Here is a 14,543-nt window from a genome sequence, read left to right as displayed (position 1 = left end):
CGCCGTGCTCCACTTGGCTAAGCTGCAATTGTCCGAAAAACCAGAGTTCTGTGGACAGTTGCCACCTGGTGGCCGAGCAGACATCACGGATAAACGGATACGGTTACGGCTACGGACTGGACATGGTGCTCCTGGACGAGTTCTGTGTGAAGGTGTACTTCTGGCCATTCCTTTCCTATCTGGCCAGCATCAAGGGCTGGTGCCCGCTGTACCCGCCAGGTTACTATCCCATCTACGCACTGCCGCCGCCGCAGGGACCACCATTTCCGCCGCCGCCGCAGCCGCTCCAGCCGATTGGTCCACTAATTCCGCCTCAACCCGCTCTTCCGTCCACACCTGCAGTGATCCCGACGTTCCAGCCCACGCCGCCCAATCCCCAGCCGCCGGTGACCCCACCTCTGACCACGACTACTAGCAGTACCACCACTACCACCACCGTTTCCACGACCTCCACCACGGGAGTGACCACCACCAGTACAGCTGGGACCACTCTGCCCGTTCCGGTGCCCACGTGTCCATCGCAGCCGTTGGTTTGCCTGCCCGGCGGAGCGCGCCCCTTGCCCAATTGCCCCTGCATCGATCCTCGCCAGCAGCAGAATGCTCCGGTGCTCTCCTCCACGGGACCTCAGATCGGTTCGGATATGATGGTCTTCATGCCGCTGAATCCCGGACGTAGGCGGCGTCGTCGCCGGAGACGTCGGATACTCTACTAAGATCACCCCTTAACCACCAACAAATAGCAATATCACCTATCCCCACGCACAGAAAACGATTGCATTTAACCGCAAAATTAGTCAAAAAATAAAAACGATCACAAAATCCAAAGCAGAACGAATTGGCAAACTAAATTGGCATTAGAGACATACACAAATCCCTTTACTCCCCTGTCACCAAATTCTCTTACAGCCCAGTCCTGCCAAGATGCCCGATCCCGGCCTGGAAACTGCCTGCCCCTGACCTCCTGTCCCCAGCTCATGGAGGAGTATCAAAACCAGGGACAGGGCAGTGAGTTCCACACTTTTCTGGGCCAGTCCATATGTGGCTTCGATGGCTCCACTTTCATGGTAATCTCCCAGACTTATTTTGGTTTTTACTTTCACAAGATTTATTTGAGTAGAAATAATTGTTGAGTTTTTTATTTGAACTTTTTAATTGAATTTCACATATATTTTTGTCAATTGCCAAATTATTCAAAATGATTATTTTAATCTACGCTTTAAATGGCGTTTATTTCAGAAATTTGATTATTTATCATTGTCGTTGAGTTAGCCACTTGTTTTCAATAGTTCAAAATATATCAATTCGGAAATATTTGTAATTGTTTTTGAACATTTGGCTTTTACGAAGAACTGATTATTTATAATATGTTTGTATTTAAAAAACATTTGATTACTAGTTAAACTAAATCAAATTAAGGCTTCTAAATTAAAGTGATGAAAAGGTGAAAGCCAAAACCTCTCCCATTAAATATGAGGCTTATAAAGTTAGGATTTATTTCGTTTTTAGGTGTGCTGCGCCTCGGATCGAAGTGGGAATGCCAGGAGCAGGAAGGATCTGCTGCTGAGCACCACTGCACCCTTCGGCTTTTTCCATTTCTCGCCACTAAGTGGTGGCCCCACTGCCACTCCGATGGTGTTCCAGCCCACTCCGCCTCTAAATCAGGTAGTGAGCCCCAGCTTCAACCCACCTCCTCCTCCACCAGCACAGAATACTCCCCGATTGGCTACTGGATGTGGCATAAGTGGTGCCACTTCCAATCGAGTGGTGGGAGGAATGGAAGCTCGCAAAGGTAATTAATAGTTAATTACTCAATGAGGAACTTGGTACTTAGATAATATTTAAACATTTACCAATTTCTACTTACTTTTTTCCCTTTCTCAAAATTTTTCTATCATAAATCTCCTCCAGGAGCCTATCCCTGGATAGCTGCATTGGGCTACTTCGAGGAGTCCAATAGGAATGCACTGAAGTTCCTTTGCGGTGGCAGCTTGATCCATTCACATTATGTCGTCACCTCGGCGCACTGCATCAATCCCATGCTCACTTTGGTTAGATTAGGAGCTCATGACCTCTCCAAACCCACTGAACCAGGAGCAATTGACTTCCGAATCCGCAGAACTGTGGTGCACGAGCATTTCGATCTGAACTCCATATCGAATGACATAGCATTGATAGAGCTCAACGGAGTGGGAACACCTCTGCCAGGTAAAAAAGTCTTAAGAAAAAAGTTATAAAAGAAAATCAAAAAATTATATATATTAAAGTAAGATATTGTTTGTTGACTAAGGATCCCTTACATATCAATATAAAACAATGAAAACAAAACATTTACATTGTTTTAATATTAAGGAATTCGAGTTAGAGTAATTTAATATTTTTAAATTAATTAAGCTATGTTTTTCAGACAAAATTATAGTATAGTAGTGCTTGTTTTAAATAAATATATCATCTTCCCAGGTAACATATCGCCCATTTGCCTGCCTGAGGCCGCCAAGTTCCTGCAGCAGGACTTCGTGGGCATGAATCCCTTCGTGGCCGGCTGGGGGGCAGTGAAGCACCAGGGACCCACTTCGCAGGTGCTGCGGGATGCCCAGGTGCCGATCGTGTCCCGGCAGAGCTGCGAGCAGAGCTACAAGTCCGTCTTCCAGTTCGTCCAGTTCAGCGACAAGGTGAGAATCAAGAAGGGGAATCCCCGAGAGGAAATGGCAGGCCTAATAAATCCTTTGCAGGTGTTGTGTGCGGGCAGTTCGAGCGTGGATGCCTGTCAAGGGGATTCCGGTGGACCACTCATGATGCCCCAGGTCAGTTACAATCTCTTCACCTGTGAGTCATCCAACCTGTTTTGGCCAAGTCTTGAGCGCGGTCTCCAAGGTGGTTTGGTGAATACCGCCCGCTAATTGTCCATGCTCGTCGTGACGCAAATGTGATTTCGTTGGTTTACGAAAATGTCGATGACTTGCAGATAAGAATTTGGAATTTATGGCTTATTTTTGTAACCCTTCTTTTCTTAATTCCCCAGCTGGAGGTCAATGTCTATAGGTTCTACTTACTCGGCCTGGTTTCCTTTGGCTATGAGTGTGCTCGTCCCAATTTCCCCGGGGTCTACACGCGAGTCGCCTCCTACGTTCCTTGGATAAAAAAGCACCTTTCATTGGCTTAGAACATGACACATTCCAATTTGAATATATAACCTTAATGTGTCATACAATTTAAGAGCACTTTACAAACACCGGCAATATAATCCTAAATCCCAAATACACATACCCACCGGCATTTCCTCAATAAATTTCATGTTTTATGTTATTGTTTGATTTAAGCTTAATGAATATTACTTAAATTGTGTATATCATTTACACCCAATCGATTTTATTTCCCCTGTTGGGACTTTGTTGTCAGGCTTGTTTTCAATACGAAAATAAATCAAACGATTTAAATATTTCACTGTTACATCAATCATCTTATCTTATCTTATGCAACATATTTGAAACTGCTGAATGTAAGTACCCATTTTTAATTGGTACCATTAATATTGCCATTTAAAAATAACTAACGATGTTATGTTAACTCAATCTCTGTTTGAATATTTATATAAGCACTTTGGGATAATTTGTTATGCTTGTGTGTTTATTTTGCATATTCGACATTATTTATTGTGTTCTTCAAGCTATTTTATAATCATGTTGGATCAATTACAAAACTTGTTTGTTTAAATTCGATTATATGTCATCAGAATTTAATTATTGTAGAAGGTGGGATATAACCACAAGGTTCGCCCATTATTTTAATATTTCTTAAAGTCAATGTAATTAGAAAACGGGTTTTTATTCAACTTTATACCTATAAGCCGCCCAATTGCGTGGTTATATCACTAAACTTATAGCATTATTTGTTCATTTCATAGTCAAGTTTATTGAACATTTCCTACGAAGTATTCTTCGCGATATAATATAAAACATTGATGAAACTGTAGAGCCGGAACCTAAAAGAGCAATTCTTCGGCTTCAGGGTCTGGAATTTCCCGCACTTCACTTCGGCCCCCTGCTGCTTCTACCTGAATTGCATGGCCAAGTGATCCGGATTAGTCATTATAGTAGAACGATCGCTATTGTTATGCCTTAGCAGTTGCATCGATCGCATGCCAATTGGCTTTCGGCAGTGGCTCCCCGGAATTCTAATCAGGTTGAGTGCCCCCAGTTCTTTGATAAATATATAGCAAGTCGGAGGAGGCTTTAGTGGGGTATATTAAGTGTGATTTAACTGTGATCGCACACCAGATGCATAATGCACACAGACTGTGGCGTCACATCTCGGACTCTTCCTCTCTGTTTGAATTAAAATAATAATATTTCTATAGTGATCTTTAGACAGTCTAAATTGGCTAAAATATATTACAAAAATGTTGGTTAATTTAAATATCTGCAGACTCTTAATTTTATACAATTTCCTTTGTAATTTTATTTAAAAATAATAAAGTCACTAACTTACAATAACTTTTGCCTATATGTTATATTAAATTAGGGTAGTTGGGCTACCCGTACAACATTTTGGAATTCAAATTGTGAATGAAACTACTTTGTTGTCGCCTTAAAACTTTATAGATCGTCTTCTTTTGAATATTTATACCCTTCTGATTATTGATTTCTCTGTGAATTAGATTTTAAGCAATATAAATGTGACTGATTCGCACTGTAATTTCAATAATTACGTATGCTTTATGGGAGGCTGCTATCTGTATAATCAGCGAAAGCTTTTTACGGTACTGGCATACGAATACATTCTAAAAGTATGAGAATATTTCTGAATGCTAATCATGATGCTAAAATAGAATTTACGCTAGAATGTCGCCGGCGTCTTTGGTCAGTTGGCTGAGCGATTTCCAATTGACATGTCAACGGGATCCGTTTTAATTTACCTTGATTAATGGCATTTATCATTCTTGCTTAGACGATCGTCTAATTGAGTCACAGAATTCTCGGGACTTGATCAATGACAAATTGAGAGCAGCACAAGGTCAGCAATTTGACTCAGGCCTTAATTGAAAATTCCCAATTTCGTACAAATGCTAGACTGTGTCCTATATCATTACCGCACCCACTGATCCATATTATTAGGCTGCTATAAAACAATAAATATTCGTTTCCATTTTGGGACTGGCTGGGTTGGAAAAATCATTTCCTAATCTGAATGTGTGAATTCGGTGCCTTTTCCACCTTGATTAGTGTGCTTGGAAAGCAATCAGCGATGTGAACCCCATGCGAAGTGCTCTCCATTGCAGCCACTTTCCCGTCGAGCGAGCTTACGAGAGAGCTATAGATCGGCAGATCCGATGTGGGGACTGCATATAAAGCTCGGCTCTGGGGTTCCGATCGCTCAGCCGAATCGAAGACGCGATCGCTTTGGTCACGCAGGCCACCAGAAAAGACACACACGGCAATCTCCGAAGAAGCTTCCGCGGCTCCGGTTCTCGGTTTCTCCAAAAATTTCAGTTTGATAACGCCTGCCGGACGGTGAACATCGCCTCGTTCCCGATATCACGGATATATATACGAATATATAAAATATCTTGATCTCGCCATGAAGTCGGTGTGCTGTGTTAGTGCTGTGATTACACTCCTGCCCCTCGTACTCCTCTCCAAACCCACCGATGCCCAGTTCAATCAGCGCCGGCAAGGTAGTCAGAGCCACTTAATTAGTCGAGAGCTTTCCGCTTCGCCATATCTATAACTATCTAATATCTGTGTAGAACTTTTACGACTGATCTAAGCAAACAACAAACCAGTTCCATTAACAACGCATCTCGGAATTTAATCAAATCCATAAACACATCAGCACGCATTTAAATGAGTTTAACCCAGATGATCGAAGTGTCGACTCGCGTAGACCTCTAACATCTTCAAGTTCAATGGCAAGTTCGTTGCTCAAGTCTTTCGATTTGACAGCTGGCCAAAGGCGGCAATTTGTATTAACTGCAAAATAAATAATAATCCCATTGTGTGAACAGCCGAATTTTGGCCAGTTGTGTTCGAGTTCAATTCCAGTTCAGCAAAACCAGTCACCAAGGTCGGATTTTGTTTCGGACACCGACTCGGTCAGGTGTTTACTACCCGTGGGGCGTTCCCTTCGGGGATGTATTGGTTTTGGTGCCCGGTACTGGTGAAAATTGAGATATAGACACCTATAACTGGCTTGACCGGCATCCGTCGTTACGCCGATGTGAGATTTCAAAGATCATTAGAATGTCTTAAACAAGTAGTCGTTGAGATAAGGTTTATTTTACAGCTTATTTCGTTGTCATTACAAAGTAAAAAGGCGTTATACGTTTTTTATAGATCTTCAGTCAGCTTAAATCTTTATCAATTGTTGTATAGATCTTTTGCTTTCAAAAATTACATTGTCGTTTGCAAAGACTTGTTTCTGAGATTTTTTCTTAACCTAATCATGAATCACATTAGAACGAATTTTTTGTTTTTTAAGTTCAGTGATTAATTTTGGCATTCATGTCAGAACAGGCAAAGCAAACAAAAAATATAACTAGCAGATTGCTTTGAATATAAACAAACCATTTATAAGGCAGAGAAAATTAATTGTTATGTTTTTTTGTGAATGTTAAGTATAATAACAGAGCTTTTTGTTCAGGTTTTTGTGTTCTTGCTAATTAGACGTGTGAAGAAACATAACTAAATTCCCATTACCATAAATGACTCATATTGAAGTGAAGGCTTGACTACTTGACAAACCGCTTAACACCTAGAAAAAGAATTTAAATATTTTTAGTGAAATCAACATAAGCTAAACCCTATTTATAGATCTTGTTAACTTGCAAAGATGTTAAGTAGTTACTTTCTCTTATTTAAGTTTCTCACAAAAAAGAATATTTAAAACACATTTAAATTGGTTATTAGAGCATTGATATATATATATATATATCATAATTTCATTTTAACACAAACTAATAATAAATTTAAAATATATATTATCAGTAAAGTTATCCCAAGATAATTTTCATATTAATAGTTTCGGGGAAATCATAACTAATTAAAAACTAAAGCTTCTCACAATCGAATAAAGTAGATAATGTAAAAGAAAAGCTCACCAATGACGACCCAATTTTTTTCTCCGTCCAGTTCGCCAGAACTGCATCACCCCCGAGAACTACTACGGGAGTTGCGTGACCCTGACCTACTGCCCCCAGGTGGTGAACATCTTCCAGACCACCAACAGTGATCGGGCCCAGCGCTATTTGATCGCCCTGCAGCGCAGCTGTGGCACCCGCAACATCAACGGGGATCCGGTGGTAGGGAACCTTCTTCCGCCCATCACTTTCCATCCTTTCTAAGCTTTGCCCTGCTTCTCCTACGTAGATCTGCTGCACAGAACCCAGATATAACCAGGTCACAGAGCGACCCCCGAACCCCTTCTTCCCCACAGAGAACTCATTCGTGGGTCCGCAGCCACCGCCGGAAGTGCCCGATAATTTCTTCGTGAATCCCACCCCAAGGCCAACTACTACTACGACCACGACGACGACGACCACTCCAGCTCCCATCCGGATCACCTCATCCGCACCTTTGGTGGACCTACGGGGACCCTCGTGCCGAGGACCAGACACCAAACCCGGAAACTGTGTTGGTGAGTAAACTTTGCGGAACGCTTAATTTAAATTTAGAAGTACAGATTTTTTATTCAATATATGCATACACGTTTTTGCTATCAACTTTGTGATTTTATTTTTAATATCCTTTGCTTGCGTTCAAATTACACTTTGTTTGAGAAAAGAAAACAAAACAAAAAGCAATTACCCTTGAAAACCCGTACACTTATTTTCAACCTGTTTTAAATCAGAAAGTATTAATATTGTATATGTAAATTAAAGAAATTCATATGGATAATCAAATAAAGAGCTTTAGTTGTAGGCTGATATTAATAATGAAGATGAAAAAAATTAAATATTTTTCCTAGGTCAAAGGGAACTAACATTTTTACCCCTGAGGCTTAAACAGAGAATAAAAGTAAGAATAAAATAAAAGTAGATTCATGTGTGTGTTTCCAAGCTATGTTCTTTGGAAATTAGTAATTATTATTAGTAATATTAGCAAATCGAAACTAATTATATACCCCATTTAGAACTCAAGGAATGTGCTGCGCTGTTGAATGAGTTGCGGGTGAAGCAGCGGGACGAGACCTTTGCCAATTTCCTGCGTGCCTCCAGGGTGGTTTGTGGCAGCCAGGGCACCCAGGTGTGCTGCCCCAACGGACAGACGGTCACCACTCCGGCTCCCGTTCTGCCCAAGAACACGGACGAAGTGCCTCGACGGCTGCTCAATGTGGAGGAGGGATGTGGCTATACGGTCGGATATTACAAGAAAATCGTGGGCGGTGAGGTGAGCCGCGCGGGGGCGTGGCCATGGATCGCGCTTCTTGCATATGATGACGCCTCCTCATCGCCGTTTAAGTGCGGAGGAACCCTGATCACCGCCAGACACGTACTCACTGCTGCCCACTGCATCAGGGATGATCTGTGAGTCCAAGTCTCCTCTTATTGATTCCGGCTTTAACAAGATCTTTTGTTTTCCAGACAATTTGTGCGATTGGGAGAACATGACCTGTCCACGGACACGGAGACTGCTCATGTGGATATTAACATAGCTAGGGTAAGTGAAAGTTAAAGATGAAAAATGTAAAATTTTATATTTAAGGATATTTATTTCAATTTTAATTGAAAGTCTGTATTAGTTTTAAAAGCGATAAAATTCGATTTTATAACTATGTACCAATATTTATCTGGTTTCAGAACAAATTCTTGTAACACACTTTTTTTTACAATATTTTCTATTGAGAACTAAGCCGAGTGCCAGGTTATAATAATCTCAAATTTTTCCCTACAGTACGTGGCCCATCCGGAGTACAATCGCAAAAACGGACGCAGTGACATGGCCATCCTGTACTTGGAGCGAAATGTGCAGTTCGTGGCGAACAAGATCGCGCCCATCTGTCTGCCGCACACTGCCAATCTGCGCCAGAAATCCTACGTGGGCTACATGCCCTTCGTCGCCGGATGGGGCAAGACGATGGAGGGCGGTGAGTCGGCCAGCAAGCTCAATGAACTTCAGATTCCCATTTACGATAACGAGGTGTGCCGCCAAAGCTATGCGAAAGAGAAGCGCTACTTCTCGGCCGATCAGTTCGACAGTGCCGTCATCTGCGCCGGAGTCCTTTCCGGCGGCAAGGATACGTGCCAGGGTGACTCCGGCGGACCACTGATGGTGCCGGAGCAGTACCAGAACAAACAGCACTTCTACCTTATCGGCGTTGTGTCCTACGGCATCGGATGTGCCCGGCCAAACGTGCCCGGCGTTTACTCCAGCACACAGTACTTCATGGACTGGATCATCCAACAGGTCCAACAGACGCCCTAAGTTGCCATCGCCCACTTGTTGCACTTAGGTCATAAGGTCCCTAGATTAAACTAAATTAATGTGTAATCAAATTAACTCTGTAATCAGAATAAAACGATTGATTTAAGATCTGATATCGATTTTAAGTTGTTAACAAAACAGGTTTACATTATTTAAAAAAAGCTTGAATCACAAATAAATTCATTTACAAAGAAAAAACGTTTATTCAAATTTGTATACTCTTGCAGAGGGTATTATAATTTCAGTCAAAAGTTTGCAACGCAGTGAAGGTAGTTGATATTTTTTTTAATTGTCTGTTGGTTTTTATTTTCAAACCGTCTGGTCTGTAAAAATCATTTCCTAATCCGAGTGTGCAAGTTCGGAGCATTTTATACCTTGATTAATGTGCTTGGAAAGCAATCAGCGATGTGAGCCCCATTCACATTGCATCAAGTTTTCTGGCGAGAGATCTTACTAGAGAGCTATAGATCGGCAGATCCGATAAGGAAACTTCATATATACCCCTGTAGGAAAGAGACACTTGGCATTCTCCGAAGAAGCTTCCGCGGCTCCGGTTTTCCGTTGCTCTAAAATTTCAGTTTTATTAAGCCTGTCGGACAGTGAACATCGCGCCGTTCCCGATATCACGGATAAATACGTATATATAATAGATCGATCTCGCCATGAAGTCGATTTGCTGTGTCACTGCTGTGATTGCACTCCTGCCCCTCGTACTCCTCTCCAAACCCACTGAGTCCCAGTCCAATCAGCGCAGGCAAGGTAGTCAGATCTATATCTGTGTAGAAATCTAAGTAAACTATTTTTAGTAATAACGCTTCGGAATTTAATCATTAACATCGATGGCCCATTAACCTCAAATGGTCAAAATTTAGATTTTCCTATGTCTCTAACATCTTTAGGTTCGATAGCAAGTTCGTTGCCTAAGTCTTTCGATTTTCCAACTGATCAAAGTGACTTTCGAAACCTTTCTTCCGTGGTCGATAATCTTTTCCTGAGACCCACGCCAAAACCGATGACCTCCCCAGCTCCCATTCCGGTTACCTCATCCGCACCATTGGTGGATCAACAGGGATCCTTATGCCGAGGACCAGACGCCAAACCCGGAAATTGCGTTGGTGAGTTTTCTTTGCGTTACGCTTAACGATTAAAAGCACATAACAAACTTGTTTTAAAATAATAAAAATATGTATTTACATACATATTTATATTTCATTTAGAACTTGAGAAATGTGCTTCACTGTTGAATGAGTTGCGGGTGAAGCAACAAAACGAAACCTTTGCCAATTTTCTTCGTGCCTCCAGAAATGTTTGTGGCAGCCAGGGCACTCAGGTGTGCTGTCCCAAAGGACAGACGGTCACCACGCCGGCTCCCGATCTGTCCAAGAAATCGGACGAAGTGCCTCGACGGCTGGTCAACGTGGAGGAGGGATGTGGCTCTGCGTTTGGAATTTTCAAGAAGTTCTTAGGCGGAGAGGCTAGACGCGCGGGGGCGTGGCCATGGATAGCACTTCTAGGATATGATGACGCCTCCTCATCCCCGTTTAAGTGCGGAGGAACCCTGATCACCGCCAGACACGTACTCACTGCTGCCCACTGCATCAGGGATGATCTGTGAGTCCAAGTCTCCGCTTAATGATTCCTGCTCTAACAAGATCTTTTGTTTTCCAGCCAATTTGTCCGTTTGGGAGAACATGACCTGTCGACGGACACGGAGACTACCCATGTGGATATTAAAATTGCAAAGGTAAGTCAAGTTGCAGAAGAAAATCGCAGAATTTCCAAAATAATGTAATATGATTTAATATAAGACTTAATCTTCTATTGAACGATTTAAAGAGTCTATATTTAATTTACCTTTAAGCAGTAATTATTGTTATTTAGTGAAAGTTTTTTTTTACATAAAAAGAAAACATTCAATTTTCATATATCTACCTGGACTATATACCAAATATTAGTGGGAAATTAAGATAACATCTCAATGACCCCAATATATGTTAGGGTCATTGAGATTCTTGCTTATGTGTTCGGTGAACTCCGCATCCAAAAAGTGTGCTCTGATTTTATTATTATTGGTTTTAATTGTTTCAAGGCTATTAGATTCATTAAAGACTAAGCTCTTTGTTTAGGAGATAAAAACCCACCTTAAAGATTTTTCCGTTACTTTATCATAATAACAACCTCCAATTTTTCCTGTCAGTACGTGGCCCATCCAGAGTACAATCGCCGGAACGGTCGCAGTGACATGGCCATCCTGTACTTGGAGCAAAATGTGGAGTTCGTGGAGAACAAGATCGCGCCCATCTGTCTGCCGCCCACTGCCATTCTGCGCCAGAAGTCCTACGTGGGCTACACGCCCTTTGTCGCTGGATGGGGCATGACGATGGAGGGCGGTGGGTCGGCTAAAGTGCTCCAAGAACTCCAAATTCCAATCCACGGGAACGATGTGTGCCGCGAAACCTACGCGAAAGAGCGCCGCTACTTCTCGGCCGATCAGTTCGACAGTGCCGTCATCTGCGCCGGAGATTTGTCGGGCGACAAGGATATGTGCCAGGGCGGTACACCACTGATGATGCCGGAACAGTACCAGGACCAACTGCGTTTCTACCTTATCGGAGTGAAGTCCTACGGCATCGGATGTGCCCGGCCAAACGTGCCCGGCGTTTACTCCAGCACACAGTACTTCATGGACTGGATCATCCAACAGGTCCAACAGACGCCCTAAGTTGCCATCGCAACTAAGGTCATATGAAGTGTATAGGCTCGGAAACACATCCTGTTACAGGTATTTTCAGTAAATACGAATGACTTATTTTGCTTTAAAAAAAATGTATTAACTTAAAATGCAAGATACATCTTATTTATGGGACTTGGTTTATTTAAATAAAATAATCGAAATTTAACTCATGCTTTATTAGCTGAAACTATATTTAATTGGGCCAGAAAATTCTAATATTTTAGGAAAACCTTGAGTGCAAATATTGACACTCCTGGCTTTGTTCTCAGGATGTCTAATCCCTGAATACTATGCCTGCAAGCAGCAGGATCCCTCTAAGGGTTACAGCATCTTATGCAAATCAAGCGCAAGACGCCCATCAATCATTCTGGTAATGATCGCGTCTTGGGACAAAAGGGGTTGTATGTAAATGCGGGGTAAGAAGGCAGCTTGCGTCCCTGGACATGAACTGCATTGTAATTGCTTCGGCAGCCACAAGCGGATTTGCATAACTCATGGCAGGAGAGAATGCCTGCCTCTTTGTAGACCAACGCTGAAGGTATCACTTGGGCGCCATCTCCAGGAGGGGAACAAAGGGTTACCTTCCTCCCCAAACCCTTCGCGCTTTCTTTTCTCCAACAGCAGATGAACAAATCAAATGCCGATGTACAAAGCAAGACGAATCCCTTTTGAAGTCAGAACGCCTCCCGCGCATTTGTGGCCACATGGTCTGCTTTCCTTTGAGATTCAAATCGCATCTGGCAGATGATTTAGTGCTCTTTATGAGTGAGAGTTCATTTAACTGCTTTCTCCTGAAATGATATTCCTTACTCTAATAACAATTACGACACAATCACAACAGCGAAAATAAACCGATCTGCAATCATCACGCGATCATCATCATCAATAATGCCAGCAAAATTTGCATGCCCCATGGATTTTGGCATAATTTGCATACCAAAGCCGATGCCACACAAGGGTGTTAATTTCCTCATTACCCGATTCCCAGCTTAGCAATCTTTATCGCGAATCCCAAAAATATTGGCAAGGGTTCGCAAGGATCGGAGGGAGTTTCGCCAGGATCTTACCTTTTTTGCGGCGTCAAGGGGCGAACAAAGGAATTACCCACAATCGCAAATGTAAACACGATCTGTCAATTTCAATGGGTGCAATTGTGATCTATGATCTCGATGATCTTTCAATTTGCCATGATCAATGAGGGCAATCGTCTGGTTTTGTTTTTTCTCTTTTATCGCCTGCTCATTTTATTTTTGTGACAAGAGTTAATTAAAACTCCTTTTTATTTTACGCTTTTAGGAGCCAATTTATTAGGTTTTTATTTAATTATTAAATTTAATGAGATATCATTAGTTTTATCATTCTTTATTTGAGTACATTTTGCATATTCTTTTTGACCGCTTCATAATTTTTCTATTCTAGTTTAGAACATAGAACATTATAAAACATTTTTATTGCCTATGCTTTTATGTGTTTGTGATACCATTTTAGATATTGACTTTGTTATGCCATATAACATCGCCTGCCTGGCAAATAAAATTTGCTTTGTGGTGCCACGTATTAGCATAAGCTATATGAATGTAATCAGTGTTTCTCGTCATATCCAAATTATATACTCTCATAAGTTGATCGGGCTTGCCGGAGTCAACAGAACTGATAGGAGAATAGATAATCCAATAAACGTTTTCGGTAAGTTTCTTACTAATGGTATTAATCTCGTCTTCATTTTTGAAGGACGCTAGATCGCCGCCCATCTGTTTACAGGATTGCTTGGCATTAAGCCAATACTGCGTCTCATTGTTGTCAATGTAGAAGTATCTCGAACCAATTCGCTCGAATTTCGTGGATACGATTTTGGCTTCGGCTCCTTTTTCCGTCTCCTGTGAACACTTCACCTTAGTTAGTCCTTCCTGTATGCCTGCTAGTTGTGCTTCGATCCTGTCCAGTTGGGCTTGGTTTTCATTATGAATTTGATCGAGCTTCGATGTCGTTTCCTTCCACTGCTGCCGATTATTTTCGCTGTCGTCAAAAAGTGGATTTAGTGCGGCAAGGCAGAAGGCTCCACATTGTTGTGGGGCGTCTTTCAATGTGCACAGGGATTCCATTGATTCAACATGGGAAATCAGACACAAGGAAATAAATCCGTAAAAAAAATGTAATGCTGCCTTGAGCATTTTAAGTCCGTACAAACGCTAATGAAGAATGCTTCTTGTGAACTGATTTTCCGATCTCTGGTACATTAAGACATTGGAACAAAAACAGCTATTGATTTTCTTAGAGTCAGTGGGTGTATAGAATTCGTTTAAAAGTATATTATGGGCAAAAGAAAACGTTTCCTAGGATAGGAAGGTATATATTTTCTTATCTGTCTTTATAAATTCAAAAATCTCGAGCAG

General features: G+C 41.8%; 3 protein-coding genes across 7 annotated transcripts; 2 read left to right on the top strand and 1 right to left on the bottom strand.

Moving 5' to 3' along the window:
* The first annotated feature begins 122 nt into the window (after positions 1-122).
* On the top strand, positions 123-3,335 carry LOC108044311 (proclotting enzyme). The gene is made up of 7 exons (XM_017123288.2): positions 123-696; positions 907-1,064; positions 1,507-1,789; positions 1,909-2,205; positions 2,458-2,669; positions 2,730-2,801; positions 3,020-3,335. Exons 1-7 carry the CDS (start codon positions 123-125, stop codon positions 3,158-3,160), a joined length of 1,737 nt encoding a protein of 578 aa, XP_016978777.2. The 3' UTR covers positions 3,161-3,335.
* A 2,039-nt stretch (positions 3,336-5,374) lies between these two features.
* LOC108053461 (venom protease) lies at positions 5,375-12,316 on the top strand. Of its 5 annotated transcripts, XM_044457886.1 has the most exons (7): positions 5,377-5,671; positions 7,125-7,294; positions 7,362-7,629; positions 8,125-8,518; positions 8,576-8,651; positions 8,886-9,412; positions 12,135-12,316. In XM_044457886.1, exons 1-7 carry the CDS (start codon positions 5,575-5,577, stop codon positions 12,136-12,138), a joined length of 1,536 nt encoding a protein of 511 aa, XP_044313821.1. In that variant the 5' UTR covers positions 5,377-5,574; the 3' UTR covers positions 12,139-12,316. The 5 variants fall into 5 exon arrangements, with proteins under 5 accessions (XP_044313822.1, XP_044313821.1, XP_044313820.1 ...); XM_044457887.1 differs by lacking the exons at positions 8,576-8,651; positions 8,886-9,412 and adding an exon at positions 11,085-11,160 and having other exon boundaries at positions 5,375-5,671; positions 11,614-12,316; XM_044457885.1 differs by lacking the exon at positions 12,135-12,316 and having other exon boundaries at positions 8,886-9,614.
* A 1,449-nt stretch (positions 12,317-13,765) lies between these two features.
* LOC123037401 (accessory gland protein Acp29AB-like) lies at positions 13,766-14,252 on the bottom strand. Its single transcript, XM_044457757.1, has 2 exons — positions 13,850-14,252; positions 13,766-13,800 (listed from the first exon to the last, which is right to left on the bottom strand). Exons 1-2 carry the CDS (start codon positions 14,250-14,252, stop codon positions 13,766-13,768), a joined length of 438 nt encoding a protein of 145 aa, XP_044313692.1.
* Positions 14,253-14,543: the final 291 nt, after the last annotated feature.

This window comes from Drosophila rhopaloa, unplaced genomic scaffold (genome assembly GCF_018152115.1).
Source record: "Drosophila rhopaloa isolate 14029-0021.01 unplaced genomic scaffold, ASM1815211v1 contig_163, whole genome shotgun sequence".
Lineage (NCBI taxonomy): Eukaryota > Metazoa > Arthropoda > Insecta > Diptera > Drosophilidae > Drosophila > Drosophila rhopaloa.
This window is presented reverse-complemented; position numbering and strand designations above follow the sequence as displayed.

Excerpts from the sequence above, each read along its gene's own strand:
- LOC108044311 (XM_017123288.2), top strand. The coding sequence starts at position 123 with ATGGTGCTCCTGGACGAGTTCTGTGTGAAGGTGTACTTCTGGCCATTC. Across the intron at positions 1,065-1,506 it reads TCGATGGCTCCACTTTCATG|GTGTGCTGCGCCTCGGATCG; the intron begins GTAATCTCCCAG and ends TTTCGTTTTTAG. Across the intron at positions 2,670-2,729 it reads TCGTCCAGTTCAGCGACAAG|GTGTTGTGTGCGGGCAGTTC; the intron begins GTGAGAATCAAG and ends AATCCTTTGCAG.
- LOC108053461 (XM_044457886.1), top strand. The coding sequence starts at position 5,575 with ATGAAGTCGGTGTGCTGTGTTAGTGCTGTGATTACACTCCTGCCCCTC. Across the intron at positions 5,672-7,124 it reads GTTCAATCAGCGCCGGCAAG|TTCGCCAGAACTGCATCACC; the intron begins GTAGTCAGAGCC and ends TTCTCCGTCCAG. Across the intron at positions 7,295-7,361 it reads ACATCAACGGGGATCCGGTG|ATCTGCTGCACAGAACCCAG; the intron begins GTAGGGAACCTT and ends TCTCCTACGTAG.
- LOC123037401 (XM_044457757.1), bottom strand. The coding sequence starts at position 14,252 with ATGGAATCCCTGTGCACATTGAAAGACGCCCCACAACAATGTGGAGCC. Across the intron at positions 13,801-13,849 it reads AGACGAGATTAATACCATTA|TTCTGTTGACTCCGGCAAGC; the intron begins GTAAGAAACTTA and ends TTCTCCTATCAG.